Genomic DNA, 26978 nt, shown 5'->3' with positions numbered 1-26978 from the left:
AAAATGCATGGGTGCTTAAATCAGTGTGTTTCATCCTTAAAATGTGTTAAATAGGTCTTAAAGAACGTGTGTTTTTTATTTTAGTGCTGTCAAAGTGGGTGTTAAAAAAAAATACGTACCTACATGTTAAAAATGAGCAAATTGTTTTGAACTTACACCACCTAATGTCCACTCTCTTTTCTGTCTTACCTAATAGTGATAACCTGCTACGAAGAGCTGCATGCCAAGAAGCCCAGGTAATACTGTTTAAAGTGATAAAATTAGATTAAAATCTCCCTCTTATCTTGGTTGTGCAGGGCTCCTGAGATTTTCCCAGTGGGCCCTCGCTACGTGACAAGCCTTATAATGATGCCATCTGTGTTCTTTTGCTAAAGTGCCAAAGGGTGGACGTGGCCTCCAGCCTGCAGCCGGGGTGCTGTACCTTTCGTGCCCTGACTGCTGTTGCGATGGATGGCGCAGTGTTATCATTGCGGTAATCTTAGTTACTGCTGTAGCTACCCAGACCTCCATTTCTGCAGGTGTAATTAGTCCGTGTCTGTAAAGTTCTGGTGGGAAGATGGTTTGTTGATAAGGCAGGAAACTGAAATCTGATCCATCACGATGGGTGTAGTCTGGGCAGAAGCAGTGAAAACTGCTTCATGTGAGTGCTCAGCTGGAGATACCTTGCCCTTGTCTATTTGATCCTGAGTGACTTTATCAAGGACCTCTCCTATGAAGACAGGCTGAGAGAGTTGGGGTTGTTCAGCCTGGAGAAAAGAAGGCTCCAGGGGGACCTTATAGCGGCCTCCTAGTATCTGAAGGGCACCTACCAGAAAGCCGGAGAGGGACTTTTTACAAGGGCATGTAGTGGTAGGATGAGGGGTAATGGATTCAAACTGGAAGAGGGCAGGTTTAGATTAGATATTAGGAAGAAATGTTTCACTCTGAGGGTGGTAAGGCACTGCAGTGGGTTTCCTGGAGAAGTTGTGGATGCCCCATCCCTGGAGGTGTTCAAGGCCAGGCTGGATGGAGCTTTGAGCAACCTGGTCTAGTGGGAGGTGTCCCTGCCCATGGCAAGGGGGTTGGAACTAGGTGATCTTTAAGGTCCCTTCCAACCCAAACCATCCTATGATTCTATCATATGATTCTATGATACTAAGTGTGATGTCTGGCCTTCTACTGGGAACTTAATGGAGACAACTTGTTCACTGATCACTGACAAGAAAGCTAGTATTCAGAGAGGGTGACTTATTCTCTGAGTATACCGACTATTGCATTTTGTAGTTTGTGGCCTGCATGGGCAACCAGCAATGAACAAATTGCCATACAGTAGTATTGCCCTAAAGAAATCCTGTCCTTAATAAGCAGTCTTTCAGGGGCTCAAGGGCTGCTGCCCATGGATGCCATCATTGCACAGGTACTGCTTATGGGCTCTGATTGCCCCGGTGGTGTGCTGTAGGATTTTAAGAGTCTTTCTGCCTCCCACAAATAAAGCTTATTCTAAACCTGCTTGTCCATGCCAGATCTTAGACATTTTGCAGGGTGTAACACTGCTCCCATCATTCCTATGTACTGGGGCCTGAGAAGAATCAGGAAAATTATTTTTCTCATTAAAGAACTTTCCTTGAGATTACCCTGCTTCTGTGCTGCACCTGAATAATCCCAATTTTAGCCTGCCTGCTGTTGAGGGAAAGATATTCACAGCAACCTGATTTGAGCAATGGAACTTCATGCCAGAATAGATGTAAGGGAGCTCAAGTCTCATGAAAGAATAAGAAAAATCTTTCCCTGAAAACACTGCTTTCAGAAATCATACTTACAGCTTCAGAGTCAAATGCATTTCCAACTCATCGTGTCAGTTGTTCTTGATTTTTATGTTTTCAATACTCATTTTTACTGCATAATATCGAAGTGATAGAAGTTTTTGTATCACCAAAAAGAGCAGTTAATACCTCAGTATTTGAAGCGCGCTGACCAAATTTTTAAAAAAATAAATAAAAAGCACTGATGAAATTATATATAAGGAGAAGTTAAAAGACATAAGTGTGTATGCTGTCAAAAAGGTGTAACTGCTAAGGAAAGACTGGTAGAAGAAGATAGTTCTGTTGTGGAGACTCTGACTTCCCTGTTCCTTAATTTAAGTCGTTAAGTCATGGGATCTATTCCATTATGGCTTATTCTTGTAAATGAAAGTGCAAAACCTCTGTCAATAGAGCTGCCTACAATTTCAGCGGTTGAAGCCTGGGAAAATATCCTGCAGAAGACTCCTGCATTAGGAAGGAGTGAACCAGAAAGCCTAGTAATAAATTCTTGCTGTAATTTCCATTCTCACTGATGTGTCAGTACCAAATACTACTTGAAAACACACAGCAATCCAGCAGTAAGGCACTAAATGTCTGATATGTTCTTCAGAATAACAACAATCTATAATTGTTTGAAAAATGCTTCTTGCGTTTATAGTGCTGGGTAAGTATTGCGTAAAAACAGAGGCAGACTCACCCCCGAAAAAGTTTAGTCTGAGTGAAGTGGGGTGTTTCCCCTATTATTTTTACATCAAATTTTTAAGTTTTTAAGCCTGTTACGATAACAAATTGATGAAGAGCCCACCTTCCTTCCAAAGTATCTGCTACAGCAGTACTTCATGCAAAGACTCCGTCATGCGTGTCTAAGTTTAAGTCTGTTTATGATGATAGCCTTGGGGTGGCAAATGATCATAGAAAGATTCTATAATAAAGAACCGATTGATCAAATCTAAAACCTTTTAGACCTCTTTCTCTGTACGTGTTAGCTGACTGTGAACTTCCTTTGTGAATGTGGTCTTGCTAATTGACCTTGTTGTTCGTGAGCTCTGGGCATGTGTTAAGGAGGTCCTGTTTAGCTGGCAAACAATTCACCCTGTGAAACAGGGATAGTTTTCTGCAAAGGAATGTAGTTTCTCTGTTAGTATTCATAAAGCATTACAAAGCCTTTGTATAAAGGGGTTTTCATAGTTGCAAAATAACGATTGTCATCTTAGAAGTCCAGAAATGCAATTCCTGGAAGTGTGCATCTGACGAGGAAGTGAAAAAGTCATTCATTTTCCTAAACTTTACCTTCATATATATATTTAATAACCATTTTTAATATCTGGCTTTAAGTTGTCTTTCCTTATGTTGTGCTCTGAAAAAAAAAAAAAGACTTCTAGAATGTTGCATTATTATTTTTTTCATTTCCTGTCTTAAAAATGAGCATTTGCTTTAGAAATCCTCCTGTATCTAACATAAATGTCTAAAATATATTACATGAAGAAGTGATTATGTCATTACTCATAAATTCTTTGTGAGCTTTGTTAGGTTAGAACAAGCAAATACATCACATTGTGCCCCCCAAGCAAATAATTAATTGTTTCTAACAGCTGTAGCATGCTAGAGGTCCCCTGTATTTCCCCATTTATGCCCAACAATTGCAATAAAAGAACTTGGTCTATTTTCTAGCTGATTTTTTGAGTAAAGCTTAAGAGCTATTGATTTGTTTCCCTTTCTTTGAAGATTCCTTTACTCTCAGCAACTTCTCTCATCCTTTTCCTTTCTTGACGAAGAAATTTGAAGGATTTAAGCAACATAGCCAGCTGCATGCTTCTTTTAACTGAGGTTTTCTGAGCAAAGTTGGCAAGTGGAATTAATTATACACTTAAACAGCTAACGATCGCTAAAATCTACTGTGCTTTGTGTACAGTGTCCACCTTCTTCAATATAAAAATACCTGCTGGGGGGATAAACTTTCAAGATAAAGGAGAAAAAAAAAAACAGGGACAGTTGACTCTGTCTTGTGTTCAGCGCAGTAGTCTTTTGTGCCTATTTTATTTCTGGGGCTTCTGGGTGGTACTGCTGAATATGTTGCCATCCTTGTATTCAAAACCAGTTTGATTTGGTGTGGTAGCGAGGATGCCTTTAGGTGTCGTAAAAGAGGTTTACAGAGTGGGAAGTAACATGGAAGCTTTGCCTTTTCTTGCCTTTCCTGTGCTTAAAAGCTATGGAAATAGGTATAAATGGTGAAAAGATACAAGAGGCTGTATGGAGTAACTCTTGAAGAATTTAAAATCAAAACACCTGTTCGGAATTGGATTAAAATTTGAAGAGGATTTCAGTGGTTTTCATACAGAGAAATGTCTGAGAAACAGTGAGCTTGTTTACAGGTCAGGGCAAATTCTCTGGTGATTATCTTCCATATCTTCAAAAACTTAAGCATAGAAAATACAAAAATGAGTGGAAGGGATGTAAGTAGTGAAGTACAGAAGTGGAAGGAAATGCAGAAAGAAGGTGGCAGGCAGGTGTATGAGGATTACATAAGGAAGGAAAATCAAGTAACCTTGGAGTCAAGGATAGTTCCCTGGATGTCTGCCCACGGCAGAAAACCAAAGGTTGACAAAAACGAGATGGTGGTAGAATTGTAAAAATGAGCTAAAAAGTGCTTGTGACAGTGGTGTGAGCTGTTGCTAATAGTGCTGGTCTTTGAATGGGAGACCTGTACAATGGCTGAAGATGGAAGTCGCTTGAAAGCCCGTTGACATTTGTAGAGATGCATTATTTTGAACTGTTTTACCAATGTGCTTAAAAGATAAACTGAACTCTGCTCTTTTTATCTCACTTAGGCTTTTGGCAACCAGCTGATCCCTTCCAGTATGCCGTTGAAGAAAGCAACAGTGTTCCTCAACCCAGCAGCTTGCAAAGGGTAAAGTTGCCCCTCCCCTACACTCACATGTGATGCATTCTTTCTGTTATTTTTGCTCTGCCATCCACTATAAAAGCCAGTCAGATTTTTGAGCTCATTTTTGCCTCCCTCTGATGCCAAGCTAGTGCTATGTAACTATGCCAAACTTTATTTCACCAAAAATATTGGGATGAGAAATAGAACTAGATGCTTCAGTTGAAAGAATGATTTCTAAACATATGTATATTTTTTTTTCTTTTATCCTGTGTTTCGGCCTTTGTCATCCCTTTGTACGTGGAATTCCTTCGTATTCCTTCCACACTTTTGCATGTGATGCATTTCTGTCCTCAAAAACTATAGAAATAAGGGATAACCTTGATTACTTCAAGACTTGAAGTGAGCCAGCAGTGATCTTACTTACCTGTCCTTGAAAGGGATGTGCCCACAAACTGAGAGGCTAAATATGGGCTCAGAGCAAGACTCCTGGAAGAGGTTGGCTGCTATTTTTGCATACTCATTAGCAGAAAAACAGTTATCTTGGATATGATGTGTGTCTGTTTCTGCTGATCAGCTAAGCTTTGTATTCGTTGCATCTTGGGGAGGGGAGGGAGTTGTCAGTAACAACATAATAGGAATTATATATCTGACATGGAAGCGTTTGGACTTCTGTGTGCTTTTGTTCAAAACACCCGTGACTGGAAAATGCATAGTGTTAATAAAATTAGCCTCTGACTTCGTCTCCTGTTTCTACTTGTTGTAAGCAATTTATAGTTAATGGCATAATTATTTTATTATGCAGTTATAGGCAGAAAATGCATTAGTCCTATAACATAAGAAAGATAAAATTTTGCTTCTAAACTTACTAAATAATGTGTAACAATAAATATATATTTTTTAAATGTTTCTGAAAACCTAAATGGGCATTCTTTGCAGTCTAAAAGCCTGCTGCTCTGAAAGTCATTAATTTTCTAATACATTTATTTCTGGAGATCTTGCTTTGTTTTTTTCTTGTTTTTTTTTTTTTAATTATTTGTGGAGAAAGCTAGATAACCTCTTCTGCATTTATTAAAACTGTAACAAAAAGCTGACATCTGAGATACGAGTCTAGAAATGTAATACGCTTGAACCAAATGAAATCTCATCTTTTCTGACTGGCAGGTTGAGTGACTGATTGTGTAGATTGTACACTCTGTTTTTAAGTAGATTTCTTCTTGTTATTCATTGGTTTCTTTACTTTTCAATTTTTTTAGCCACCAGACTAATGAAATAATTTTTACTCTGTTTCTTCTAGCAAAGCCAGAAACCTTTTTGAAAAGAATGCTGCTCCAATTTTGCACTTATCTGGCTTGGATGTAACTGTGGTTAAGGTAAGATCTATTCTGTTAATACAGATACATTGTCTGCTCTGCCTTCTTCTCTTGAAAAATTGAAATTCAGTTTGGGATGTGTTTGAAATTCTTAGTTGCCTACATGTAGACATCTCATGAGAAGAAATAAATACTGAGATATACTGAAATACTGTTGAAGCGGGTCAAGAGGAGGGCCATGAAGATGATCAGAGGGCTGGAGCACCTCTTCTGTGAAGACAGGCTGAGAGAGTTGGGGTTGTTCAGCCCGGAGAAAAGAAGGTTCCAGGGGGAACCTGGAGTTTCCTGGAGACGTTGTGGATGCCCCATCCCTGGAGGTGTTCAAGGCCAGGCTGGATGGGGCTTTGAGCAACCTGGTCTAGTGGGAGGTGTCCCTGCCCATAGCAGGGGGGTTGGAAATAGACAATCTTTAAGGTCCCTTCCAACCTAAACCATTCCGTGGTTCTATGAGCCTATATTAAGCTGGTACTTAATCTTTTTCTTTTTAATTCTCAGTTAATTTACAAACTGTGTACTGAGTTCTTAATTTTCAGCTAAAGCAGTACATGTGCTTGTCTGTGTGTCTAAAGCAACCTTTCTATAATTCATGTTTGAGAGAAAACCTCTAAATATTTGAGTGCTGGCTAGTGGTGCATGCCCATAGCTGTTGAAATTGTCAATTCTGCCTGCACTTGCAGAATTCAGAAGTGAGTAACTTCAATGTGCAGTGGAACTGTTCAGATTAATTAAAAATAACCTTTTATTTTTACATTGAAAATACCTCACTGTATCCCCAAACAATTCAGTGTTCCATTATGAAAGCAGAGCACTGAGCTCTAAACGGTGTGAATTAGCAGAGAGGTTTTCTTTGGGAAGAGGAGAAAAAGTAAACATGAGGGAATTCTAATCTTTTTACAGGTTTTTGGGCCTGTGATACGTGGATTGTTTAATAGTGACTGTGTCCTAGCAGTGAAGTACTCAAATATGTAGCTTTCTGTCTTGGAATCTTTTTCACAAGGTTTAGTCTTAAAATGCTGGTTTTATTAATGCCCCTCTCTGATTATTAAAAATACATAGTCCCACCCTAAGAGGAAAAAAATACCTTGCAAGAATGAAAACGGATGCTTTGTGGCTTCAGACCTGACAAGTTAGCAAAATGGGGCTGGGCCAGTAACTGAGGCTGAGCTGTCCCTGTAAAAGACATTCATTTTGCAGAAAACGGTTTTGATGATTAAGAAAGTCAGTGTTCTCTTTACTGCTAAACCAATTGTCAACAACTTGCTGTCGGGTGGTAGCCTTTTGTATAGCTGATCCTGTGTTTCAGGAGACGCATTTGAGCACTTTGGCTGCTAAAGATGTTGGGACTTTGTCTGCAAGAGTGTGGTTTTGCTTGTGTTTTTGTTTCAATGTCAAACTGTCTGGAAATACAGTCATTGCTGCAATATTCTAGATCTATCGAAAAAGATATTTCATTTAGCCTTTGCGTGTGTTTGCACATAGTGTATTAGGCAGCAGATTTGTTCTAGAGATTGAAGAAATTTCAGTGACTTAGTAATATGCAGTATTGTGTGGCTATATGCGAATAACTTAAGCAAATGGATGTTTGAATTTTTTTTCTATAGAAGAGAAATCATAGAAATAGTCACTTGAGTTCTCATGTTGGAATTTCTGTTTCTTCAGACTGATTATGAGGGACAAGCGAAAAAGCTGCTGGAATTAATGGAAAACACAGATCTGATCATTATTGCAGGAGGAGATGGCACCGTACAAGAGGTACTGCAGGAGCTTTGTCCTGGTTTGTTGAGAACCGTATTCAGGCTGAGGGTGGGAAGATTGAGTCTGTGTAATGTAGCAACATTGTAACAGCTACTACTGGAGACTTGTGCATTTTAGTATCTGTGTTTTCAGTCAATGGTATAATCTTCTAGGCCTAAGAAAACTCTGCAAGTTGTTATTAGTCTAAAAGTGATGATGGGAGTGGGGGCAAAACATGTGTGCGACATAACTATCTTCCAGAATTTTATTCTAGAATGAGAAATCTATTTGGGGACACGTGATTCTAATTTTTTCTTTCTGTGTAATGTAGCTGTAATGGTTTGATTTTTGAAGTTCATTCCTATCTGTCCTCCCCAAGAGGAATGCGTGTTTTCCTAAGTGGGAATCAAATAATTTAAAAATTACGTGGGAGTGATAACAAAGCATGCTATGTATTTAATAAATGCCTTTTGTCAAGATGATTAATGACAGGAGCAAACTACCAGCAGAACTAGGGGATACTTTTTCAAGGAAGGTTATATTTTATTAAAGCATTTCCTGGAATGCTAACTACTGGCTTCATAAGGCAGTGACCGAATGAAATGCAGTGACCTTAAGAGAAAGTGGTCAGAATATTTTTGCAGGTTTCACTTGGCCTTAGAACTGATTATTGTTAATTGCACACTGACCCATGCTGTTTTTTGCATTATGCAGAACATTATTCAACGTTAAAACATTTACACTGGCATTGGTTGTAGTGTCAGCATATACTCATGCACACTCATAATCCTGCTATCTCCACCATGTTTGCACACTGACCGTGTCTCCTTTCCCATGTAAGCAACTGTAGCATCTTCCGTGAAAGAGTAGCTTCTCCTTAAATCTTTTCCAAACAGTAAATGTGGGTATGAATTTCATAGCTTTATACTGCAACTGAAAAACACAATTCTCAGAGCTGAGTATTTCTCATGTTTTTCAGGTCATAACTGGACTTCTCCGCAGAGCAGATGAGGTGAGGAAGTGTGATTTTTATTTTTTTTTTAATTTTGTTTATTTCTTAGAGGAAGTGTCTTGTTCATCCACTGTGATCTCTTGGCCTCAGCTGTCTTCTACAGATACATTGCTTACCAATCTGGAGCCAGCTTGCTGCGTAATACATCAGCCATGCTAGTGTCCTGCAATTCTGCCCACTGTTCTTCATTCCCTTTCTCAGGGAGTGCAGTGGCTCCCAAGCTATGGCTTTGGGAAGTTTCCAGGATCAGAATAAGGATTGGGGAGAACCCAAATGCACAACTTTAAGACCCGGGGGCCAGCTGTGTATGCTGCTTTGTTTGGCAGAAGCATCAGGCAAAAGTACATGTTTTTCTTGTATTTGTACAAGCTTGAAACCGAATTTGGCTTTGGCCGTGCTCCTATTGCTTTGTGATTGCTTCGCTATTTTTTCAAGCGGTGAATACCCACCTATGCAGATGGCTGCAGAAAGTGAATTTTAACCTCTCAAGGTGGATCACTCTGAACAGAAATGAGAGAGATTTTTCTTTTTAAAGAGGGAGGACAGTGTTATTGAAGAAAGGAGGGAATCATTGTTCCCAAAACCTTCTGGCAGGAGCTGGCAAAAACTCAATTAAATGATCCAGGCAAGATTATGATGATATCCTTGGCAGCTAGAATTGTATCTGTTTAGGCAGTTGCTTTGTCTGAATGTGACAAGAGAAACTCTGTAACCAAACTGGTATTTTTAAAGGGGTGCTGGCTGTATCAATTCTGAGACATCAATTTTTTAAATTTAATATCATTATAGTTGGCCCCTGAGACCTCCATAATCTAAAGATACAGGAAGAAAAGTTTTAGAGGCTTTGCTGGCTAGTTTTTCTCCATTTTTTTTTTTTTTATTTATTATCTTGGTATATCTTGGGTTGATTTGCAACAGCTTAGAAAATTATGCATTTGGCACTGTTTTGGGTGGAGTACTGCACTGTAGCATTGCCACTGTGTCACTTTATGCCTCTGGCCGGGGAATTCTTCTTGTCCTTCATATTACTCTGTCCTAGGAGTAGAGATCTGCAGTTCAGCCCCCTCACTCTGCTCTGCTTCCCTTTTTTACTTGGGTATGTCATACCACTGTTGCCTGGATAAGAAGAGCCTGTACAAGGTACTCCAGAAGCGCTGATCCTAGCAGCCAGGGGAGCAGAGCATGACTGCATGAGCTGCAAACAGCCTGTCGTCTGCACGCTGTAAAACAATTCTGAAGAAAATGAGAGAAGGGTGTTAGAGATGTGTTAAGACTAGCTGGTGACACAGAGATAGCAAGGGAGAGCGGGTGGGCATGAAGTGAGAGGGGTATTATTTAGTCGCTGCGGATTTGCAGTATCGGGGCGCTGCTAGCTGCAGTGCCCAGAAGAGAGATGGTACGTTGTGATATATGGTAGTTTACATTGATTTGCTGACACGCTTCAAGAAGCACAGTTTATTATGAGGTATAGTGTAATAACTTGCTCTTTCAACAAGCCCTTTTGCTGAACTGTGGTACAGAAAAATAACACGGTCAATGACTTCCAAAAATTAGACCTTCTGCTGCTTCATGATTTGGATGCCAGAGGAATCAATTAATTTCCTTTCCTTAACTGAGAAAATCTCTTTGCCATGCAAGGTTACTCTGTCAGAGGGGGATTTCTGCAATGGTAAATGACATTCAGAGCTTGTGATGCCACCATCAGTATTAAGAAAGATGGCAGATTGCTGACAGAATCCATGCATTAGTTAGGACGTGGCTGCCAACCTGCATGTTACAATGCTCTTAATGATTACAGAGAGCTCCTTTGTACCCGGTTGGCAGTGGTGGGTTCACAGATTTGGATGCCATGTTCTGAGTCATTATGTATTACTGCCTCATTTAAGGAAGTGCCTGGGCTGCTTAGTGCCAAAGGGGTGATACCAGACACAGCTGTGATCTCCACACAGGAAGCTTCGTTCAGCTGATGCAAACGTTAATTTGCTCTCCTCATGTGTCCAGGCTGTCTTCAGTAAGATTCCTATAGGATTCATACCTCTTGGGAAGACCTGCACTCTGAGCCACACGCTCTACCCTGAGAGCACGAACCAAGTCCAGTAAGTATTACACGTTTCTGCAAGTGGGCTTTTTTTGTTTGTTTTCAAGGAGCAGTGCTTCTCAGTAGCTTGATGCTTTTCTTTTTTGTCTGTTACATAGAAGTTGGCAGTCTCTGGGCATAGCCTGATGATTCTCTGAACTTGCCTGAGTTAATGTCTCCCAAAAACTGACTAAAATTAAAAGAAGGAAATGTATGTATTATTAGACCATGAAATAATTTGCTGTGGCTAATTTCTCTGTGATTGTCTGATGCCCAAGAGTTTTCAAAAAAAAAAAAAAAAAGGCATAAAAGGATCAAGCCTCTTTAGAATATTCAGAAAGGATATGACAAGGATGTAGCAAGGATATGACAAAATAAAACAAAGAAAAAAGTCATCTTTCTGTCCCTTCTTCAGTTTAAAAATTCTATAAACCTGTCCACATATAGCCTGGTTAGGACCTTCAAAGTAAGGCATACAATAATATCTTTATGGGAAAGGTTGGATGCCATTACTGGCTTCTACAGGGTTTCTCTCCAATCCCTGTGATGGGATTGATGCTGGCAACTCTACAACAACCTGAATCTTATCTATCAGTGTCCTGGATATGACCTAGTCTGGCAGTATCTGTTTTCTGCATTTCAGTTCGTTGTAAGTTTGTCTTGTCCACTTCTAAAGTAAAAAGGCTAGTCAACTATGCTTTCTCTTCCCCACACTTCATTTCTTTTCAATTTTTTCCTTCCTCTTCTCCCATACTAATGAATATATTTCTCCTTGCTCCTGAAATCTGTTCACTCTGAGTCTCCCAGTAACTCATTAACATTCTTCTTTGCGGAACCCGTGCTGGTATCCATCATACATGAAACCCACAAGCCAACTGGCATAACATCCTTCATTAAAACTACCAGAGTGCTTTGAAGCTTGGCAAGATGGACAAGGCTGTAATCAGCAGCTAAGATTAAAATAATAATTTATGTTTGGGTTCTAGAGAAGCTCTTTGAAATGAATGATCTTCTTGTCCAAAGGTAATGAACTGTGCAGGTGAGACTGCAGCATATTGGTGAAGTTGAAAGGAATTTGGTCAATAGGCTGCTTAACAACCCAAACCAGTAACAGAACCTAACTTAAGAAGTGCAGAAGTGATATTTTAAAAAGAAATATTTGGGCTTTGGTTCCTTCAGCACTATTAGATCATACCTTTGGAGTATAGGAACTGTAGAAGTCTTACAGAAAGATAAGAGTTAGGAAAAAAGACGGGCTGAGGGAAGAACAGCTTCCTTCTCTGTCTCAGTATCCTCTTGGGCTGGCTCTGAAAACTGTATTTGGGTTTGGTTTTTTTCCCCTGTCCAGCTGAGACACTGGAAATGTGTGCAATGTGGAATTTAAATTTTACCCAGCTTTGAAAACAAGGAAGGAGTTTCAATGAGATACATGCTTCAAGATCTGCACATAGAGACTTCTTTATGAACTTGAACACTTTGGTTACCAAATCTTTAGTGCCATGCTTTATGACTTGAAATGAGAGTGTCTTAGTCACTGTCCACAACTGAATGGAGACCAAAACCACACTGCTGATAGGTAGATTTATGTTGATTTAAAAACTTCAAAACAAATTAACATACTAAGGCAATTCAATCCCAGACACATGAATTGGGACCGGTCTCGTAACCATCCCCTTCTCTCCCAGGTCGTTATACATGCCACCAATGAAATAAACCCATGATTTGGGTCCTTAGTGTGTTAGGTATCTGAAACAGCAAGTAACAGAGTTGGCATATGATCTGCTAGGTCAGCTGAGGAAGGAGGAATCTCTGAAAAGCTTAGGCTAAGAACTTCCTTTTGCTTTGCAGGTCTTTTGCTGTTTGTTAGAACGCAGGGTTTGTCATGTGTTGCAGCCATGCAGTTTGCTTTCTGATTTCAAGGGAGTGCAGCGCTTTGTCAGAGTTCTTTCCCTGGGGTGGTTCTGTTTGCTGCAGAAAAGCCCCACCTGGACTCAGGAGTGGGGTTTGCTGGAAAAAAGTGTAATTCTAAAGCTTACTCTTTTTCTTCTTTCCTGTTTCTTTTCCTTCTTTCCTGTTTGTTTTGCAGACACATTACTAATGCTACATTGGCCATTTTGAAGGGAGAGACAGTTCCGCTTGATGTCTTGCAGATCAAGGTAAAAGCCTCTGATTATTTGGCACCCAGCATTCCTAAAACTTTCCTATTCTCATCTTGTTCTGTTTACAAGGACTGCTTTTCCTCTGTGTAATGCTGTCATGAATTTTGGTTTATGATATCAGCAGTTCTGGTGGCAGTCGTTTCTCCATTGTATGCTATAACATCAGATAGTCTAAACTGGAGAAAACACTAGAATGCCTGAACATCTTTTTTTGAGGCTTAGAGAGTATTGATGAATATAAAACTTAATAACACCAATATTTCTGTAGAAACGGTGAGAGATAACAATAGCTGTCTGAGCTGACTTAATGCATTCATATGTATTGTGGAGTTAATAGCTTTCTTTTACAAACTGAAAAATGCAAAATGGGGAAACCGTTGACTATGCCCCCTATGGTTTTTTGAATATAATTTTTCTGTTATGTTGTAGAATGGACATTTCTGCAGCTAGAACTTAGTGTCACTGTGCAGAGCCCCTTGCTTTTGGCTGACAATATCCTATCCACAAAATGAAATGGCTACTGCTGGGTGTGCAGTCAAACTCAATCAGCCTCTTCAAAACTTCACCTCTTGTATTCCTCTCTGGGAGCGGATGAAATGCATAATGCTTAAATTCTTCTTAGCTTTATTGCAGTTGGCCATTTATCATACCTCTTCTGTGAAATTTCACTTTTGGGGTTAATCAGAAATCAGTTTTTATATAGAAATGATATTTTTCTAGCTGCAAAACCCAAAGTTCGAACCAAGATAAGAGAAAGCAATTTCACAATGTTTATGTTTCTTTACAGGGAGAAAAGGAACAGCCTGTGTTTGCAGTGACTGGTTTAAGATGGGGATCTTACAGAGATGCAGGAGTTAAAGTCAGCAAGTAAGAAAACTGTTTTTTGAAACTACCTTTTTTTAGCATCTGTTGCCTAAAAAGGCATACTCCCTTCTTGTAAAGAAGTCTGTTTTGAGTGTAGGCATTTGACAGGCAGAGGCACCCACTCTTGTTAGGTCTTGCATTACGCACATGGGAGTGTAAGACATTTCAGCATTTTTGTCATTTGAAATAAACACTTACTTGGTGCTGACCTGTTCTTTTAAGTATTTAGTTTCTGCTTGCCTTGTGGTGCCCACTTCTGGAACTTTATTCAGATTGTATCAGTGGGAAAAGCTCTCCCTTGAGTAAAGTCTAAGTAAAGTAATTGGCCGTTGTTTTTCATCAGTTGCCAATGAAAAGACACACATAGACTCTGTAACTCAATTCCAACAAGGGACATCAGATGCAGTAGAAATGCCCTTCAGTTCCTGCCAGAAATGGCATGGACCGTGCTGTCTGATGACTGTTCTCTGAATGCTAAACTAATAATTGTTGGGCTTTCTCCAAATGGACATTTAATATGCCACTGTCTGTGTATCAAATGACTAGCGTTATCTGGTGAAGGAGCAGCAGGGCCAAAGCAGTTCACTTCTCGAACTGTTATGGAGGAATTGCAGCACATGCCTCTGCTGCACAGCTATAAGGAAATACCGTGTGTTTTGGAAATGAGCTGTCTTTGTCAGGAAACAAGAAGTGGTAGACCTCTGGAGTCTGACGGGCAGATATTTGAGTAGGATTGAGAGGTGATATAGAATGGGGGAGATGCAGTAAATGGCCAGGCTATTTGTCCCTGGGAAGCATGGGACGTGCTCGGTAGATTGTGTAGGCGCTGACTTGGCTGTGCTGTAGGCTCTCCTGCATATTGCAGCCCCAAGATTAAGAAAGTGCGCTTGTCTCCCCTCTGCGCTCTCACTAGGCTTCCTGTGCATGCCCCGTTTTTTTGCCTGGTGTGAGCCTTCACATCTCTTCCTGCAGCAGCTCCCTTTCACAGGAGGCTTTTGGACTCGGCGCTGGAGGTGTGATAGCACCTTTTGTACTTGGGGCAGCGTGAACATTTTCAAACCTCTTTCTCTTCCATGAGTGTTTTCAAATGCACAGAAAATGGGCCCCACTTGGAGAACACTGCAGCCACAAATGAATGGGTGCTCAGAATGTGCCTGGGACAAGGACCGTGCGTGCTTGTCCTGTTTTTATACTTCTCCCTAATTTTACAGAATTACAGAAATTTGTCTGGCTATCCCCCTGCTAAGCGCTGTCCTGTTGGAGACATGGTGCTGTTTTATGTTTTTGAGGTTTTATTGTTTTACAGATAATTTCACGACTTGATGGGAGTGGTGTGGCAGTTGCACGCCTTAGTAGTTAATGATACACTTAAATCTGCAGTACTCTTGAGCTAATGGTGTTTAATGCAGTTTGTTGACCTTCGTTGGTGAAAGACAGTGATCAAAATGTGTGCCAAGCCTGCCTAAATATAGTCACATCTTTAGATTCTATACAATACTTCATGGCTGGCAGGATTTTTATTTTGTAAAACGTTTATTTTGATCTGAGAATCCTTTGGGGCAAATTGATGTTTGCTGGCTCTGTTCTTTTGTTGCCGAAGCTATAGATTTTTGCTTGTTTGTTTGTTTCCTCCAACCTCATTCTTTATTGCATATTGTGAAGATGCATCCCACCAGCTGTTAGACCGCAGACCTTTAAATCATTCCCAGTTGTGTCACATAACTAGGTAAAATTCTGCTACTGAGATGTCATGCTGTCGGTAGTGAAGATTGTATACTGGTTTTTTGTGATGTACAGCTCAGGAAAGGGATGTCACTGCTAAGCTGCTGGTGATGTGTAGAAACTATTTTACAGTATCACAAAGCTAAATATTGTAGGAGAGCACTAACTTCAGTAGCAAACAAGTCTGTGTGCTCTGACTTCATGCAAGATTTCTCCCTTTCCCAGTATTGACCGCTGGATATCTTAGAAGTGCTGTCTGTTCTTTTTTTCAGGTACTGGTACCTTGGGCCTCTGAAAACCAAAGCAGCTCACTTTTTCAGTACATTTAAGGTAAAAAGTAATTGCAGGGAAAATGGCTTTTTTTTAGTTGGGAAATGAAAAGGCTGACTATGCTTTGTATTATTTGTCTGCAAGTTTATTTGAAGGGTTCTGGTATCAATATAAAATGGGGGTGAAACTCGACATATTAAAAAAAACCCTACTAATTGATAGACATAACATCTGAAGAGATGAAGGGGAGGAGGAATACTTTAAAAAAAAAATAAAAAATTCTTTACTGAGGATCTGTTGCTGCAGGATCACCAGGGGGAGCCAGTAACCACCTTGGAAACCGGAGAGCAGTAGTGGTGGTGAAGATAACCATTAAAGTGCTCTGTCACTTTTTTCAACAGTCTTTCTAATGATAACATTTCGTTCTGATTTATTCATCTGGCAGAAGTGTCTGTAATTAGACTGCTCATGCACGTTGATAATCAGGCTTCCATGTGTAGTAAAATGTACATGAAGATTAATAGCTTCTCTCACCTTAAGCTTCTCTGTTGATTAAAATTGATCCTGGAAAGATTAAAATTTGACCTGTGTGAAAGGTGAGGCATTTTCACTCACATGCTTTTCCTTTCTCTGAACATATAAGGAGCCTCATGAAAGTCTGTGGAAATACCCAGGAGCTGGTATGGTAGATCAGACTGTGCAGTCCAACCATTCTGTCTGTGATAGTGCCAATGCTTCCTTTATAGGAAGCTCCTGTAAAGGGGAGTTAAAAGTTAAATTGTAATGTGTCCATGAAAGATGCCTTTTTTTTTTTTTTACCCCCATCCCCAGGAAATTTGAGATGATGATTCTGTGTGCTGGCATACAAGGTAGAAACCTATTCTTCACTCCTTTCCAGCCCCTTTCTCACTCTTGCTGAGTCCTTAGCCTCAGTTAGTGGCAGTGATAGTGGATTTCACTAGTGAGCTATTATTCATGCATCAAAAAGATCTGTTTAACCTGCTGATTTGCTGAACGTTAAAGAGAAGTGCCCACTTTTTCTGCCATCAAGATAGAAAAGTTTCTACCTGATCTCCCCTAATTGTGGTATCCATTGCTTTATGTGCCTCTTATGTTATCATTTTGTTAGTTTCCATAAGAAATTATGGATCCAGCTTGTTGAGTTTAGTACCTTCCTAGCTTGTCTTTGCTGATGTGCACTTCATCTTTTCTGATTTTGCTGTGGTTGTCCTTTGAAACAGGATGACCTGTAGCTGAAAACAGTGTAAGAGGAAAAAGTTCACCACTGATATTATGAGTGCTATCATCTCTTCTAAAATATACGGGCTTAAATTATCACAGCATTTCTGCTTTTCCCTTTACACAAACAATAAGTATTAACGATTATTGACCTACTCTACTGATAAAACCACTGTTCGTCCTGTTTATTATGTAAGTGTGATAGTGGAGTCTTTTGTTGCTCACAGAGGTGTGAGGTAAATTAGCTTAACAACCTGTGCTATATAATCCAAAACTACTTCTGAAGTCTTGTGCATAGAAAAATCATAGAATGGTTTGGGTCGGAAGGGACCTTAAAGATCACCTAGTTCCAACCCCCCTGCCATGGGCAGGGACACCTCCCACTAGAGCAGGTTGCTCAAAGCCCTGTCCAGCCTGGCCTTGAACACTTCGGCGGCTAGGGCATCCACGACTTCTCTGGGCAACCCGTTCCTGTGCCTCACCACCCTCAGAGTGAAAAATTTCTTCCTAATATCTAATCTAAACCTACCCTTTTCCAGTTTGAAGCCATTACCCCTCGTCCTGTCACTACATGCCGTTGTAAAAAGTCCCTCCCCAGCTGTCTTGTAGGCCCCCTTCAGATACTGGAAGGCTGCTAGAAGCCTCCCTGGAACCTTCTCTTCTCCAGGCTGAGCTACCCCAACTCTCTCAGCCTGTCTTCATAGAAGAGGTGCTCCAGCCCTCTGATCATCTTCATGGCCCTCCTCTGGACCCACTCCCAACAGGTCCATGTCCTTCTTATGGTGGGGGCCCCAGAGCTCGATGCGGTACTCCAGGTGGGGTCTCAAGAGAGCAGAGGGGCAGAATCCCCTCCCTCGACCTGCTGGCCACAATTCTTTTGATGCAGCCCAGGATGCAGTTGGCTTTCCAGGCTGCAAGTGCAAATTGCTGTCTCATGTTGAGCAGCTTCTTCCACTGACACCCCCAAGTCCTCCTCAGGGCTGCTCTCAGTCCATCCTGTGCCCAGCCTGTATTTGTACATGGGATTGCCCCAACCCATGTGCAGGACCTTGCACTTGGCCATGTTGAACTTCATGAGGTTGGCACGAGTCCACCTCTCAAGCCTGTCAAGGTTCCTCTGCGTGGCATCTCTTCCCTCCAGCGCATTGACCACTCCATACAGCGTGGTGTTGTTGGCAGACTTTGAGAGGGTGCACGCAATCCCAACATCCATGTCGCCAACAAAGATGTTAAATAGTACTGGTCCCAGTATTGATCCCTGAGGAACACTACCAAAAATAATTGTATCGAGTACACGTGGGCTCTTGGCTGTGCTGTTTTAGGATATACATTTTTAAAAAAAAAAAAAAAAATTATTCCTTCCATAAGTCCTATGTTTTGAGCACTTCAGAAATTATTTTTAAAACAAAATGAGAGGAAATAAACTTTATCAGCATTTGGAAGTATTTCAGGAGCTAAGGTCCTTCTGTAGTCCATCAGTTTCTGGCACTGGAATCTGAAATATCACAGAGAGTGATGTATTACTGCTTTGCTTTCTTTTTTTTTTTTTTTTTTTCTCCTCCTTAGGTGCTTTGTAAAGCTCACCTGACTTGCCTTAAGACCTGTTGTATTGCTGTCTATAAACACCTGACTGTTTAAGGTCAGATCTTGATTGTCGTGAGTTGTTGGAGAACAAAGGCTGGCCAGGTTTTAGTGCCTGTTGGCTGCACACAGCACTGTAGTCTTTGCCTGTTTGCACTGGACCCCACTGTGCAGTTGCTTTTTGAGTTGCCTTTGTGCCATGCAGAAACCAATTGTGCTTCCAAACGTTGATGTTGACCTTGCCGGTTTTGGTTGTTCCCTCCAGCCAAAAGTGGCTGTGTCACCCTGCCACACATCAGTAGCAAAGAAAACGTGCCTTTACCCTCTGCTTATAGAGGGGAAAATTCCTCACTTCTATGTGGGGAAGGAGTAGATTAGTAGACTTGGGGAACTGTGGGTAATCTTTTCCAAGTTACAGGAATGTCATCTCACATATGTATCTGTAGGCTGGAGAGCAGTAAGCTAGGCTGAGGCAGTGGTGGGATCTGGGTAGCTCTGAAGGAGTACCTGGGAGCGCCGAATAAATAGGCTGAAGGACTAAACAGAATAAACAGCTAGGTACTCAACAAAAGGCCCTTTATCTTCTGTCTTTCCTTTCCATGTAAATCCAAGGAGTGGCCTCAGAAACATGAAGCTGTTCTCAGGTATCTGGGTCCAACTGAGAGACCTCCAGAAGAGCCAGAGGAGAAACCGTCCAGACCGCCTTTGTATGTGAGGATTTACAGACGACTTCGGTTATACTGGGCATCTCGTCCAAAAGGTGAGGTGTGTGTATTTTGGCATAAACCCACAGGCAGGCTTTACTCCTCTAATAGATCAGAGGCGGTGGCCGGGTTCTGCTTTCCTTCTCTACTCTCTCATTTTAATATTATTATTTATTAAAACTTTGACTTTGTCAACATTGTTACAGTGATATCTGCCAGAAATGGAACAGGGTAGTCCTGTCAGTGCTTGTGATCTCTACGAAAATGAATTTGTAAAGAACCCAGAGCGTTCCTTGGGCTCACAGTTGCTTGCCATTGCTATGGAAGTCTCCATAGGTGATACTTGGCTTTTATGGACGAGCTTCTTGAAAGCTATTCCTTCTATCAAATGGCTTCTTAGTGAGCCAGTGAGAGAGGAGCAGCCCTTGTTTTGCTGTGTGTGTGGGGTTGCTGACACAGACTAACAAATGTTATTTAAAATAGAACAATAAAACTTGGGTCATGCAGAAGCCTTAAGTTTCTCTTAGTTCATTAAATTTCTTTCTGTACCATAAATTTTCTTCTGTGTGCTCTGTGAGTCTCTCTTGGGCTTGGTTGTTAGCTCGGCAGTGCATGTGGCAGACTGCAGAAGGAATGGGAGCGTGCATTTTGCGCAGTCTGGAGTGATGCAAAGTACTTCTCATTCCTTCTCGGCTAGCAGAGGTGATTTAGACAGAAGCATGGACTAAGTGACCTGTGTATGAGAACTGAACCCTAGGGTTTTCTCCTATAGAAAATGCATGTTACCACCGCACCCTGAACACTGGATTCCTGGGTTTTTTTTTGTAGCAGAGCTTTACGTGTTTTCTAAATGTTCCTGTAATACTAGCCCAGGAGATCTGTTAATCCCTGGGCATAAGAACTCACAGGGCTGCCATTTAATGTGCTTGATAGTCTTTCCTGCCACTGTGTGAATACTGGTGGTATTTTTTCTTTCCTTCAGTATTCCCAAGCTCCCTTTTCCTTTTTTAAGATTTTGACGTTTGAAAGAAACAAAGCTAGTGGGCACAATGGGTCGGAGTGATTTTTGCAGATTGATGTTTCATGCTTCATAACAGTGAAATGATGATCTGTGTAATTAAATTCCACTTAATGATATCTTCTCTTCTGGATTCGCAGAGATCCCCCAGGACGTAGCCCCAGAGGACTGGGAAGAACTGAAGCTGTCCACCATTGAGCTTTCCATTGCAACTCAGAACAAGCAGCTTGATCTGACAGTGAGACCATACTATAACTGGATTCCCAATGCAGCCTGCCCACACAATTTTCCTTTCTTGCTAAACTCCTATTTTGCTGTCTCTATTAATAAAGCTTACTACCCCATGCAAGGAGAGGCCCACGACTGAAGCCAGGAACGGGCAAGTTTCAGAGGCAGTGTAAAAACACTAGAGACACATGTAAAACCATGATCAGGAAGAATTGATATAATGAGAAGGTTTTACTAGCCAAACAGAAACTTTAGGATTGCCCAGGAGAAAACAAGGCATCATAACAGGCACTCCTTTCCTTCTTGAGCCATGGGATAGTGATTCTATTTTATCAGCTGGTGCTGGAAGGAAGCTCTGAGCCTGAATGCCTGGAGTTGTGGCCTTTTCTATGTCTTTTGGCTTGCAAAGCAAAGAGTTAAAAAAAAAAACAACTGGGATGAGAGAAAGGACAGGGGCTACACTGAGTTGAAGGACAGGAAATGCAGGTTGTGGAAGAGTAGAACCAAGGGAGCGGGGGAACTGTTCCTGTCATAACCTTTGCAACACGTTCGTGCTGTTCATGCACTGTTTTAAAACCTGTCTGGGGCTTATGTCTGTGGTTTTGTGCAATTTTATTGCTGTGAAAGCTATTTGGGTAGATGTCAGTCTTTAATTCTAGTGGAAAATGCTAACACAGTGATCCTGTACTGGTGAGCTGCCCTTCTTGTCTTCCTCATGGCTGCGGGAAACCACTGCCAGTACACACAGAATAACAGGAGGTGTTGAACTTACTGCAAGGTGTTTCTTGCTCAGGATTCAGGGTCTCTAAGAACCTGAAAATTTATGTTACAGTGGTATGTTATCTTTGTAGGATCAGTCAAAAAAAACCCCAAAAACAGCCAAACTATGGGCAGATCTAGACTTAATTTCCTTCTGTTTTCTCCTTAGAATGTACCACATAAATTTTAGCTGCTTCTTTGTCAGTGGCTTATGATTTGGACCACCAGTGTCCTAGTAATGGTAGAAGCTAGACAGAGACTAGTTTTTCTGTATTTTGTTTTTTAGTGGTTTCTAGATACACTTGAACAGAACAGTTTTGGTCGCTGAACTGGATTGGAGTCAGTGATGTGAAGTAAAAGCAGACCTACCAAGAACTGAAAAAGTATCTCATTACCACAGACTGTGCCTTATGTCCTCCCCCTCACCCCCACCCCACCCTATGCCCTCAAGATGCACTTTAATATCGGTATTGAACAAAGAAATGATGTTGGGTTCTTAGGTCTCTGGCATAGCCTAGAGAAATGGACAAGTTTATATTAGGGCAATTGTACTTTTCTGTTTCGAGAGCTGGAAGTATCTTGATACTGCATCTTTTTTCTACAGATATGGACCCCTTATAGCTGCTTTTAACTTCTGCTCTTGAAGCCATTGTCCATGTAGCCATCAAGGCTGAACAGCAGCTCTCTCAAGTCAATACCAGGGCGTATCTGCAGTGTACTGTCAGCCACTCTTGTCTTTCTGTCTCACCTCAGAATCATGCCTAGGCTGCCCTGTTGAAGAGAAGCTGATAAAGGCGTGCAGGTGCAGCTCAGACAGTGTGTAGCCTACCTCTGCAGATACAGCAAAGAAATAAAACAAGTTATACTAGTAGATGCATGTATTTTTACTTTTGTCATTTTAATTGCATCTGCACTAGGACTTTTGCCAGGACAGAAATGTTAAAATAAATAAATTAAATAAATAAAAAATGAATTGCATCTTGAAGCTGCTTTCCTGGCAAAAGCTTTACTGTATACTTAGTTTAAGGGCAGGCTGTAAATAGACAAGAAGCTAAGTAAGGAGTTTAAAGGAATGATATCAAGAACACTTTGACTTCCAATTTGTATTGTTAAAAATTTTCTTGCTGTAATGTTTGATGGCCAAGTGTTGCATCATTGTGCTACTGCTTAAAGTCATGAAAGACCTATTGATTAGAAATCTTTGTGAACAGAAGTAAACCCAAATGATCTGCTATTGCTGTCTTTAAGTCTTTGAAATGTAACAGGAAGCCAAACATGTGAAGTATTACTTCACATCTCGAGGTATTTATTATTGAATAGTCATCAATGAGAAATTGCTACCTATAATTTATAATTGGAATCTCAAGTCAAGAGAGGAAAAAAGCATGAAATGCATCTTCTGCCTCCTTTTTTGGGACAAAGGACTGGACATTTTTTGAACATATTGCAGCATCATGGGTGTGGCATTTTGAAATGTTAACTGCTTCATTTCTGAATCTTTTTTTGCATAGCGCACTGAAGACTTCATGGATATTTGTATTGAAGCAGAAACCGTCAGCAAAGGACAGTTTGTAAACAGAGGGTGAGTATGGGAAGACTGCAAAACGATGACAGAATCTGTGAGTTGGAACATTCATTCTGAGAAGTATGCTGTTTTTCTCTGATCTTGTGCTGCAAAATTCAGCAGCAGAGGACTGCAAAAGGCACCAGTCAGTAATGCTTCATGAGGATTACTGATTTTGTTTTTTAAAATTCTTCCTAATCTTTTCTTTCTGGAAACAAGGCAGAGCAGCCTACCTGGAATTCTTCCTAGCTTCTGAGTTTGCTATACCTTTCCTCTTTTTCCCCATTGCTGTTGATTGGTGCTACTTGGATAACGCTTTCATAACTGACTTGTATAGACAGCTGTACAGATTTATTCCCAGCATCTTTTAGCCGTAGCTGCTCAGTGGATTGAGAGGTGGGTCACAGAGCTGATATGTTTGTACTTGTGCTACCTGGGATTTTTGAACTCTGATTAGACAGGCCCTGCTTCTAAATGGAGGGCTCCCTTGACTCAGTATCTCTTGTGAGAAATTAGGTCTGAGCTGGAAGAACTTTTGGAAGATGAGAATTTAAACAGGGACTTTAAGCAAATGTATTGGTGCTGCTTGCGTGTGGAGTAAGAAGGCTGCAGGTATGAAGAAGCAGCACGTAGAGAGAGTGAACATGTATTGCTTCCTTTGTGCTTGAATGTTGTCTTGTAGCGTGTTTGTTCCTCCTGCTCTCACAAGACACAAATCTGAGCAGCTTTTTCCAGCTCCTCCATAAAGTCCCACTAGCAAATACATTGCATCTTCACTGCAGTTTTTACCAGCAACAGACTTTCCTACTAAATCCAAAAGTGCTCTTCTGCATGTTACATTTTTGTTTGCTAGTAGTATTTTCTAGTCATAGAGCTCCCTCTATTGAAACCAGTGGAAAGATTTCAACACATTTTTACCTGCTTGTTATCACTCTAGTAATTTCTGCATGTATGTCTTGTTTATGATAGTAATAGCAGCAGCAGCAGGCCCCTTATTTGAGCATCCCACGAGCCTCAGTGGGCGTAGGATCTTCTGACCTATACACACATGGTAGGTCAGGTTACCATCTGCAACTGCTTGTAAATTGCATGAGCTGTGTGGATAACAGGTTGCTTGGGACTGAAGTCTTTGCTTTGAAGGCTACAGAAAGAAAGGAAGAGGAGATTTTCCCATTAGCAACAAGAGAAACCTGGCCTTTTAAAGGAGGGAGACAAAGGAGATGCTATGCTGTGTTCTTGGACACTTTGCTAGCGGAAAAAATGTGGATGAATTTGTGTGATTTAAGGGAGGGGTATTTGAGTGTACACCCACTGTAAAGAATGTCTCCCATGTGGATTGGACATGCTTCACACAGTAGTATGTTACATTTTCTGACTGCAATTACGCTGTCTTGCAGAAGAAGCCTCTGATGAGAGTTAACATGCCCTGCTGGCTAGAACTAATTAGAGGCAGTACCAAAAGCTTTGAGCTGCTGTTCAAGCAGAAGTTCAAAGAAAAAAGCTCTTTTGATTAAATAGTGCCCAAAAATCTGTAGGTAACAAAGAACGAGAAAGAGAGGTGTATGGGGTGGGGGAGCAGCGGCAGGGACTGGTTAGTGCTACAGAGAGGAGTCAGAACAGAAAACACGTGCCCTGTTTTTGCAAGGCAAAATCAGGGTGTTCAGAGAAGCCCTTCACCACACAGTGCCCTTTGGCAGCTAGGTTTGAATCAAGCCCATTATTAGAGGCTCCCCATTGCCTAGCGCCAGCAGGGTTTGTCTTTCAAAATGTGTGAAGAAGGTCTTTCTTTTTTTCTTCTTTTTTAATGCATAGTTTTAAACTCCACTAGAATCTGGCGGGTTGAAAGGGTTTTTAGGGAAAATACCTTATCAGTGCAGATACCAAGGTTTGTTTTATATTGAAGAGGCCACTGACACAGGCTGATCAGAACTGATGGATCACACCGAGAAAACCACACATCCAGCAGGGAAACTACCATGCAGGCTTAGGCAGGGTGCATGTGGGTGCATCAGAGTGCTGGAGGGCAACTACTGTTGGATTTGAAAGAAAGGAGTAGTTCATCCCAGGTGTATAAAAGCGCCTTCCGGCTGTGGATCAGATTTGTGTGAACAAGAGCATCTGCAGCAGGGGTAGAGCTGATGTTTAAGATAAGGTGGGGGAAGAACAGGTGATTACGCTGTAGTGCTAAGAAGTGCTGGAGGGAAGGAGAGTGGGGATCCACATCCTGATAGCCAGCATAGATTCTGTATATGAAAGCGTAGAGAGCTGTCACTCCAGGGCATGCATACAGTTACCAGCTACGATGCAGAAGAGTGCTTTTTGGTTGTAGCATCTTACTCTGAATCATTTCACATTGGCTACTTCTGGGGACAAGAACTAAGTTAACATTGCGTGTTTTATCTGCAGGAGGTGGTGTGGTGCGCTCTCTGCCTGTATTTTTGTAATTCAGCGGATGGAGTGGGATAAAAGAACTGGAACTGTTGCTGTTAGGCTTTTGTGTTGCTCCTGTTTCACTTTGTTGTCTTGTCTTGAATAAGGAGCAGAATCAAATGGAAATAACTTCCGATCCTTTTATACTGGGTCACTTGAGAGGCAATCACTGCAAGTGGAGTTGTGTCTATTGGCTTCTACCAGCGTTCTCCTTTGACTGGTCTTAATTTAGTTCCATGTCTTGTCTCTTTTGAGCTTCCCTTGACCCCGTAATTGCATCTATGTAGAGCCTCATTTACCTTCTTGGACCAAAAAATCTACTTGCTCACCTGACTGCAATACCTAGGACCTTGTATGTTAAACTTTGAGCACGTTAAACCTTAAGCAGGGAATCTTGCTGCTTGTTTGCACAGCGCTGTGTAAAATGACAGTATGGCATGCCATCAATGATTTATAACTTATATTGCCGAGAGGACGGTTAATTCCCTCACACTCACTCATTAATCTTTTAGTATATACGTATTTTATTAAAAACAAACTTTCCACAGTTAATCTTGCTTCTGTCCTTCCCTGCCCTTTCCTTTGGTGTCTTGGTTTTTCTTCCTTTGTCTTTGATTACCATCTCCTGTTTCAACCCTCTCTTCTCATGTTCTTTCTCTGTGATTTTTCTGTGATTTTCTGTGATTTTTAAGAGTCACTTGCAGTCCTCAGGGCATAGAAGGCTTGGTGTGTGGGGAGTTTCTGACATGTTTTTGTGACTTCTTTTCCTGGGCAGTATTTGAATGCACTCTTCTTTCTGTCTGTTCTGTAGACCTATATGAAAAGTTGGGGACAGCTGGCGTTGCCTGTTGGAAGAATATCTGTGATAATTTTGCCGTGCTTGAGAGCTGTGATATATTAACTCTCTAAGTTTCTGCTGTCCCCTTTGCTATTTATGATGTGCTGTCTGTCTGGAGAGGGACCCAAACTGAGGGGTTACTGCCTGGGGTGCAGTGTACCCTTTGTCACAGGTCAGCCACATGGGTATGTGTGTTTTCAGTCAGGAGGCCAGAGGAGGTCAGTGTACCCAAGAGCTTGTGCTTACTCTGCAACAGCACATGTCAGGAAAAGGAATTGCAGTGCGCTATTTAACAGTTGATCCAGTGACGGGGCAGCAACCTAAGTCTTGAAAAAGACCGCATGGCACTTGCATGACCAGCTTTCTAGTTCAGGCAACTGCCTTCTAGGCGCTCCCATTTGACATCCACAGAAATAGGAGAGTAGCACTCCTCTAAGTACGGTATGTAAATAAGAACCTCACAGGCACCAGGAGAGTAGCAGACAGAATCTGGTATGTTATTTGGAATGGGTAACATGGTGATGTTCTGGGGGTTTTCTTCACAAGAATGATTTAAAAGCAGCTAGTAAGAAACTTCATGCTGACTCATGTTGATGTGAGAAGGGGTTTTTTAGATGGTAATTCAGTGGTTCAGTATAACATTGGGTTTTTTGGCTTAGGGTTGCTTAGGTTGCTGGTAAGTTTTGTAGGTGCGTGGGACATGAGGAGATGGTAGTCATTGATTGCAGGAATTGTACGGTTCAG

At 41.2% G+C, this 26978-nt stretch overlaps 1 protein-coding gene across 1 annotated transcript in view; it reads left to right on the top strand.

The window, feature by feature from the left end:
* Window positions 1-203: 203 nt before the first annotated feature.
* AGK (acylglycerol kinase) overlaps window positions 204-26978 on the top strand; it is a 29305-nt gene continuing 2530 nt past the window's right edge. Inside the window, exons 1-12 of the mRNA XM_009887391.1 lie at window positions 204-236; window positions 4610-4689; window positions 5960-6035; window positions 7695-7787; window positions 8749-8781; window positions 10783-10877; window positions 12945-13014; window positions 13805-13884; window positions 15876-15933; window positions 19306-19453; window positions 20556-20653; window positions 22914-22984. Of these exons, the coding sequence (XP_009885693.1) occupies window positions 4640-4689; window positions 5960-6035; window positions 7695-7787; window positions 8749-8781; window positions 10783-10877; window positions 12945-13014; window positions 13805-13884; window positions 15876-15933; window positions 19306-19453; window positions 20556-20653; window positions 22914-22984 (872 nt within the window). The 5' untranslated portion in view covers window positions 204-236; window positions 4610-4639. The remainder of the gene's footprint in view (window positions 237-4609; window positions 4690-5959; window positions 6036-7694; window positions 7788-8748; window positions 8782-10782; window positions 10878-12944; window positions 13015-13804; window positions 13885-15875; window positions 15934-19305; window positions 19454-20555; window positions 20654-22913; window positions 22985-26978) is intronic.

This window comes from Charadrius vociferus, unplaced genomic scaffold, assembly GCF_000708025.1.
Source record: "Charadrius vociferus isolate BGI_N301 unplaced genomic scaffold, ASM70802v2 scaffold196, whole genome shotgun sequence".
Lineage (NCBI taxonomy): Eukaryota > Metazoa > Chordata > Aves > Charadriiformes > Charadriidae > Charadrius > Charadrius vociferus.
This window is presented reverse-complemented; position numbering and strand designations above follow the sequence as displayed.